The sequence below is a fragment of the Poromitra crassiceps genome (assembly GCF_964638095.1).
Source record: "Poromitra crassiceps genome assembly, chromosome: 3".
Taxonomy (NCBI): Eukaryota; Metazoa; Chordata; class Actinopteri; order Beryciformes; family Melamphaidae; genus Poromitra; species Poromitra crassiceps.
Genome location: NC_139625.1, coordinates 8,486,044 through 8,494,308, shown reverse-complemented (window position 1 = coordinate 8,494,308; position 8,265 = coordinate 8,486,044). Strand labels below are relative to the sequence as shown.

The window sequence follows — 8,265 nt, the reverse complement described above, 5'->3', positions numbered from 1 at the left end:
AACATGTGGTCTCAGAGGTCTGGAGTGGCTACTACAACACTATAGTTCAGCTGGTGTGAGAGACACAGATGAGTTCAGGTGCTGTAGAGGCTACTACAACACTATAGTTCAGCTGGTGTGAGAGTCACAGATGAGTTCAGGTGCTGTAGAGGCTACTACAACACTATAGTTCAGCTGGTGTGAGAGACACAGATGAGTTCAGGTGCTGTAGAGGCTACTACAACACTATAGTTCAGCTGGTGTGAGAGTCACAGATGAGTTCAGGTGCTGTAGAGACTACTACAACACTATAGTTCAGCTGGTGTGAGAGTCACAGATGAGTTCAGGTGCTGTAGAGGCTACTACAACACTATAGTTCAGCTGGTGTGAGAGTCACAGATGAGTTCAGGTGCTGTAGAGGCTACTACAACACTATAGTTCAGCTGGTGTGAGAGTCACAGATGAGTTCAGGTGCTGTAGAGGCTACTACAACACTATAGTTCAGCTGGTGTTAGAGTCACAGATGAGTTCAGGTGCTGTAGAGACTACTACAACACTATAGTTCAGCTGATGTGAGAGTCACAGATGAGTTCAGGTGCTGTAGAGGCTACTACAACACTATAGTTCAGCTGGTGTGAGAGTCACAGATGAGTTCAGGTGCTGTAGAGGCTACTACAACACTATAGTTCAGCTGGTGTGAGAGTCACAGATGAGTTCAGGTGCTGTAGGTGGACATGTTCATGTGTTTTATGTTCCAACATATTAGAACACACCCAGCTGCTGACTGGGTAATAAGCAGAAAAGTCATGAGATCTGACTAACTTGTTTCTATGACAGATTGACTCATATGCAGGACTTGGCTGACTGCCCCTGGCTCTGTGTGGTATGTGGTAAAGTCCTGGTTTATCTGAAGGTACCTGAAGGCACCATGAGGCTCCACTGGTTTGGTGGGAAACAGAGAAGAGAAACCTGGAAGAGAAACTCTGAAGTTGAACAGACCAAGTCTACTGTCACAACACTTATTAGTACTCACTACTGTATTAAAGTAAAGTGTATTCATACAGCAGCTTTCACAGAGCAGCTATAAAGTACTTCACAAGAGTCACATGCTACAAATAAGTCCAGAAAACAGTAAAAAACAATAAAACATAAAAACACACAGAGGGTGAGGCAAAGGCTGGTCTGAACACAAGAGTCTTCAGCTGCTTTTAGAAAGAGTCAACAGAGAGAACTGTGATCACCTGTCAATCATCTTTTCTATCATCTATTCAGTGGTTCTCAAACTTTTTCATGCAGGATCTGACCTAAACTGAGACAAATTACACCACAGACCCCATTTGATAAGATTTGTCCCAGAGTCCCCATCTGATAAGATTTTAGCTTTTAGATGTTTTATTAAAGGAAGTGTATGAAACTGACCAAAATAGTCATACAGTCTGACACTGAGTCTGTCATTGTGTTACTTATGGATGATATTATACTGAAAATAAATGATCCCCCTTTCAGCTGGAGACCCCAAATCCTTCAAGGAACCCTGGGGGTCCGTGGACCATCATCATCATCATCATCATCATCATCATCATCATCATTAAAAGAGAGCAAGTGGGCAATGTTTGTCTGTCTGTTTGTTTTTTGTCCTACTGATGATGTCATAGGCATTGTGACGTAATCAGTGATGTCATAAGGGCAATGTTGATAAGATCAATTGTGATGTGTTGTGCAGGCTGCAACCAGCAATCCTGAAACGGTTTAGTTTGATCATATTGTCCTGAGACTTGGAATTGAGGAATCATTATTCCTATACAGAAATTTAGATACTTTTGACCCTAAAATAAAAGAGGAATCTGTGTAAATAGTAACATGGGAAAAGTTTTTTTTTGCAGTGGAGACAGGAGAGGCAGAGAGAGAGAGAGAGATGCAGAGAGAGAGAGAGAGAGAGAGAGAGAGAGAGAGAGGCAGAGAGAGGCAGAGAGAGAGAGAGAGAGAGAGAGCGAGAGAGAGAGATAGTTCTATTGTTTTGACATTTATGATTGATAATTTTTTCAATTGTTTTTTCTGCCTTTTCTTTCTCTTGTTTCTGTCTGGTTTCTACCCCGTCTGTTTTACTTCCTGGTCTCTGTAAAACACTTGATCACTTATGTATTTATTATTATTGATTGACTCAATCAATACATCATTATGTGAGTGTAATAAAGTGCAGGGTATAAACTCTTCTCCATCATCACTTCATTTCTCAGCAGTTGCCCACTGTGCTTACCTGGAGACTGATGATGCAAGTCAAAGCTGTAATGTGATTGGTGGAGCTGTGTGTCAGATAAGGCTGTTCCTTGTGTTGACTTTAGTTTGCACTGCAGCAGTCAGTGTGAAGTCAACACTGTGCTGTTGTGTTGTGAAGATGAAGAGCTCCCAGACCCTCCTCTTCCTCTCATGTCTCCTTGGTGTCACAGCACGCAAAGACAGTAAGTACATCCAGAAATGGGAAGAACAAAGATATTTGTTACTGTACTTACGTATAGGATTTTCAGGTATCTGTACTTTACTATTTAAACACATTTCTGACAACTTTTTACTTTTACTCCCTACAGTACATTTTAATACAAATATCTGTACTTTCTACTCCTTACATTTTCAAAACATGCTAGTTACTTTAGTTTTAATGCACGACAGACAACAATGATGTAACCGTTGTTTGTTTGTCTCTCTCGTCTCACACTCTCAGCTTGCACACATCATTATCACACAAATCATTAATGAAAGTATGTTCTTTATACATCTTAACACATGTTTGGAGGGGATCTTATAAGTTTAATGGTCTTTGAATTATATTAATATGACATGAGTTTCAGTTAGCTTTGCACAGAAACAGCAGGTAGACATACTTTTATACCTTGTTACATTTCAGATCCTCTATACTTTTTTACTTTTACTTGAGCAGACAAGTTGAATCAGTACTTCTACCTTTACCAGAGTCTTTTTTTTACATAAGTAACTGTACTTCTACTCAAGTAAAGAATGTGTGTACTTATCTCTGAGTACATCAGACTTCATTTAGTCTCACTCATTTTTCACCTCAGTATGTAGCACAGTCTGGTCTGGTGAACGAGGTATCAAGCAACCGAGAAATCACACAAATCAAGATAAAAGGTTGTTTGGAACAAATCTTCCTATTACACAAGTGTAGATGTTGCAGAACACACTCAATATAACAAACAACAGTTTTAGGATCACTAAATACTTCTCATCTGTTAGCAAACCAAGCTTGTTCACCAACTTTCAGGACGATTTTCTCTGAATGTTGCTTCTAGGAGTACCAACATTCAAATAAGCATTTTACTAATAACTTCTATGATCATATTTCAATGTATGACATCATCATTTGAAAGCTTATCTTTCTGCACTTTCATCATCTGAAAACTGAAACATGACCTTAGCCTACTTGTTACCCAAAACACCAGTCTGTCACATATGTTTCATGTTGATCTGAAAATCATTTGAATTGAGCTCCAGAAACTTCTGAACCAGAGAGAGATTTAGTGTCAATAAGATATTTGTTGTTGTTGTTGTTGTTGTTGTTGTTGTTGTTGTTGTTGTTGTTGTTGTTGTTGTTGTTGTTTTCATATAAATGATAAACAGACAAACTCTTTACAAACATGACTGGATAACATTTGGCAGCAGGATGTGGAAAATGAATTCAGTCTGTGATTGTGGATGTGAAGAAGTTAGACATGTTTTTCATCTTGTTTCCTCTCAGCTGTACATGAGGATATTAAAATCATGGGCTGTTCAGACACTGATGGAGAGTTTATGTTTGGACTGGATGGTGAAGAGCTGTGGTACGCAGACTTCATCAACAAGAAAGCAGTCGAGCCTCAGCCCAAGTTTGTAGATCATATGAGCTGGGAGCAAGGAGCTTATCAAGCAGCTATGGATAATCTGGCCATCTGCCAACAAAACCTGAAAGTAGATCGGCATGTCTTGAAGAACCCTCCTCTAGAGCTCGGTAAGGACAGATGACAAAGTTTAATTTATTATTAACTATTTAAACTACAGATAAGGAATGACTGCAGGTGTTTTACCTTACTGTCATAAATATACAATACTTTAACCTTACTGTAATGTAATAAAATATTTAATATTTGAGGTGATTAGAACGTTTATGAAATCATTGTTCTGATAGTGTTTAATATTACTAGGGAAATTATATTATATTATATTACATTCTATTTTGTGCTAGTGAAAAATAAAAATAAAACCTTTTGAACAGAACTGAGAAATAAAATATATTTAATGCTAATGTTTCATGCTGAAAGTATTGATATTGAATTGAATGTTTACATGATGTTTACATTGTGTTGTTGTGCAGATGCTCCTCACAGCTCCATCTACCCCAGAGACGATGTGGAGCTTGGAGTGGAGAACCACCTCATCTGCCATGTGAGCGGGTTCTACCCCGCTCCCGTCAAGGTCTACTGGACCAGGAATGACCAGAACCTGACCAAAGGAACCAGCCTCACCATCCCCTACCCGGACAAAGACGGCACCTTCTACCAGTTCTCCAGGCTGAGCTTCACCCCACAGCTTGGAGATGTCTACAGCTGTTCTGTGGAGCACCGAGCCTTGAGCCAGCCGCTGACCCGAATCTGGGGTGATACACCTTTATCTGTTAGATAACCCCAACCAAACCTACAGTTAACTAACACCAACCAAACCTACAGTTAGCTAACACCAACCAAACCTACAGTTAGCTAACACCAAACAAACCTACAGTTAGCTAACACCAACCAAAACCACAGTTTGCTAACACCACCCAAATTACAGTTCGCTAAAACCAAACAAACCTACATACAGTTAGCTAACACTAACCTATACTACAGTTAGTTTGACAGTTACTGAGAGTTGATTTGATAAATTGTGGACCAGTGACCATTTGTGCATGAATGACATCACTGGTCCACAACTTTACTCAAATCAACTCAACTCTCAATAACTGTCAAACTAAATGAATGTCTGCAAAACAGTTAACACCCACTCTCTCCCAGACTATATCCTCTGCCCTCCCCGCCCTGACTCCGCCCCCTCCTCCCCTGATGACTATGCCACCCTCCTCAATTCTGCACTCAACTGACTCCCTTGACTCCCTGGCCCCCCTGAAAACCTCCACAGTCTCATTCACCTCCTCCTCCCCCTGGTTCACTCCCCAACTCTGCACGATGAAACAGACCGGCCGGCAACTGGAAAGACTTTTCAAGAAAACCCACCTCACTGTCCACGCCAAACTCTATAAACAGCACCTCTCCTCCTACCGTGATGCACTCCTAGCTGCCAAATCTGCCTACTTCTCCACCCTATCAACAGCACCAACAGGAACCCCCGCACTCTCTTCTCCATTGTTAAAAAGCTCCTCCAACGCCCGGACAATAACACACTCTCCTCCCCTGAACTCTGCAACTCATTTCTCCACGCCTTCAACAGCAAAATCTACAAAATCCACTCCTCCCTGACTGCCTCCATCGCCAACCCCTCCGCCCCCCCTCCCCACTATCATCTTCCCTCCCCCTGACCTCCCCCTCCCCCCTCCCTCACTGCCTTCTCCCCTGTTGACTCCTCTCTCATCACCGACATTATCACCGCCTCCAAGTCTCCCACCTGCTCCCTCACCTGACCCATCACCCTCACCATTGACGACTCCACCATCACCCCCTCCCCCCTGGCTCGCAACCTTGGTTTCATCCTGGACCGCACCCTCTCTTTCGATCCCCACGTCAGCTCTGTTGTCAAAACCTCATATTTCCATCTCCGCAATATCGCTAAAGTCAGACACTGCCTCTCCCCCCCTGCTGCTCAATCCCTCATCCATGCCTTCATCTCCTCCCGCCTCGACTACTGCAACTCCCTCTTCACCGGCATCACCTCCCGTTCCCTCTGACTCCAGATGGTTCAAAACTCAGCCGCCCGCCTGCTCACTCACACCCGGTCCCACGATCACATCACCCCTGTCCTCCACTCTCTCCACTGGCTCCCTGTCAAGCAACGTATTGACTTCAAACTACTACTCCTCACCTTCAAAGCCCTCCACAGCCTTATAGCACCTTATATATATACACCTTATACCTTATAACCTCCATAGCCTTACAGCCTCCACGGTCTTATATGCGTGCAATTGCACGCATATAAGACCAGCTTCTCCACACCGCGGTGGCAGCTGAAGTCCCTCTCGCCATCAAGCAGAAAGTGACGGAAGCATGTGTCTTGTCTTTATGTGCGCCAAGGAGAAAATGACATACCAAATTGGTGGCATTCGATGTATATATATTAATAGAAACGAATCGAAAATAGCTGATTAATAAAATGTGTGCTGGTGGAACGAAATTCAACTTCTTCAAATAGAGCAGCATCACTCATCGCGGCTCTCAGTATGCTGCGTAATTACGCATGCAGTATATTACCGCAGCGGAGATAGAAGAGAGAAAAGGGATGAGCATACAGATGTCTTCTCTCTCCCTCTTTCTCTCTCTCACTCCCTCTCAGTGAAGGAGGAAGCTGCTGACGTGATGCTGTGGTTTTATGGGCATGACCACACCTCCACTATGCTTTTGGGCATAAACACGCCTATATGGAGATGTGCGCCAAGATGACGTGAAGCACAGCGGGCCGACACGGCCACAATTAGGGCTTTGCGCGGCGCTATTCCAGCGCAAAACGGGCCCATAGTCTGTATAAATGGGTGAGTTATTTTCACCCCTGTATACCTACTTATCATGACTGGATGAAATTGGTCACTATATAGAGACCAGAACCGTTTTTTTTTAAATTGTATATATATATATATTTTTTCCGAATTTGAGCATTTGACTTGCTTTTGGAGCAAGCCTCCAGTTTTTGGCACTCTGTTGGCCTAATTTTTCTAAGACAGACGTTGCCGCTTGGTATTCCTGTGTGTTCCCATGTGTTGATGTGTTGATGTGTGTGGTTCCTCCTCAGATGTGGAGCAGGAGCAGCCGGGCATCGGACCTGCGGTGTTTTGTGGACTGGGTCTGACCGTTGCTCTGCTGGGCGTGGCCACAGGAACCTTCTTCCTCATCAAAGGAAATGAATGCAACTGATCTATTGATGATGTGAGGCAGAGTGAACATACTGGAAGCAGAATAACGTTTCTGCTTTCTATTCTACTGCTTTTAAACAGCTTCTCTCTGCTGTGTGGACCTGTTTGATTCAGCTGGAGGAAACAGCAAGCACGTTAGCTTTCACACAAACAAATCAAGTAAACAAACAAAGCTTCTATCCAGCCTGCTGTATAATCTTTTATCTAATTTACATTTTCACTGTTTAACATCGAAATAATAAAGCTTGAAGAGTTTCTGAATAGTCAATCACTGCATTTATTATGTATAAATACTTTTGTTAAATAATCTATATAATTACATGTAACGGTCCACAGGTTTTATAATGCCACCATTTTTCCAGGTGTTGAAATGTAACACTAGAATGCCCACAGTGGTCATTTTGACCTTTTTGAAACTTATAACTTTGTTGAATTAAAAAATACAATGCTGCTGGTACCTGACTTTTCCTAAAATAGTCTGTATTGTCATTTAAAATAGTTTTCGTATGAATTACACAAAAGACAGAGGGCCCTATCGTCGCAAAAGCGCTAATTTAGCGTTTGCGCTCGTTTAACGCCGGCAATGCAAATTGGGGGCGCACAAGCGCATGCCTGTTATAATTGTACTGGACATAGGTGTTTAAAAACACCTCTTACGCGCTAATTACCCTGCTGCGCTGGAGCGCACCATAATCTCCGTATTCTAAAAACATAATAATCTGGTCTTCAAATTAAACTTTGAAAATAATTTAACTTTATAATTAAAAAGAAAAGAAAAAAAGCTAGATAAGATAAAGTCCCTGATCTGTACTCTGGAAATTAGCAAGCATGAATTATTCTTGATCAAAACATTCAATCGAGTTAATACGAACAGCTGGTAAAATAAACAGTGAGGACGTATCGTTGCAGCGTGTATAAAGGGAAATTATAATATTCAAATTTGCTTGCATACAGTAACAATTTAGATGTGATGACAAGGCTTTGAGGGTCTGTAAAATTGGTTTGGTGCCTTGAAAGTGCTTGAATTTATTATTTAAAGGGTGTATGAACCCCATAGTGAGAAGCTATTTGTGGGGGGTTTATTGAGCTCAATCTCCCGGCTTCATCCAAGCCTACATTAAAGATAATTGTTAAGCATTGAGCATGTGGCTGAGTTTCATGCGAAGTAGTCTCGGTTTCCAGAC

The 8,265-nt window shown here is 42.0% G+C and overlaps 1 protein-coding gene across 1 annotated transcript; it reads left to right on the top strand.

The window, feature by feature from the left end:
- Positions 1-2,333: 2,333 nt before the first annotated feature.
- LOC310774377 (H-2 class II histocompatibility antigen, A-U alpha chain-like) lies at positions 2,334-7,456 on the top strand. The gene is made up of 4 exons (XM_083634440.1): positions 2,334-2,438; positions 3,731-3,979; positions 4,343-4,624; positions 6,961-7,456. The coding sequence occupies exons 1-4, from the start codon at positions 2,375-2,377 to the stop codon at positions 7,080-7,082; spliced, it is 717 nt and encodes a 238-aa protein (XP_083490566.1). The 5' UTR covers positions 2,334-2,374; the 3' UTR covers positions 7,083-7,456.
- The last annotated feature ends 809 nt before the right edge of the window (positions 7,457-8,265 follow it).

Coding starts and splice junctions, on each gene's coding strand:
- LOC310774377 (XM_083634440.1), top strand. CDS start 2,375: ATGAAGAGCTCCCAGACCCTCCTCTTCCTCTCATGTCTCCTTGGTGTC. Junction 2,439..3,730: donor TGTCACAGCACGCAAAGACA/GTAAGTACATCC, acceptor GTTTCCTCTCAG/CTGTACATGAGGATATTAAA. Junction 3,980..4,342: donor GAACCCTCCTCTAGAGCTCG/GTAAGGACAGAT, acceptor GTTGTTGTGCAG/ATGCTCCTCACAGCTCCATC.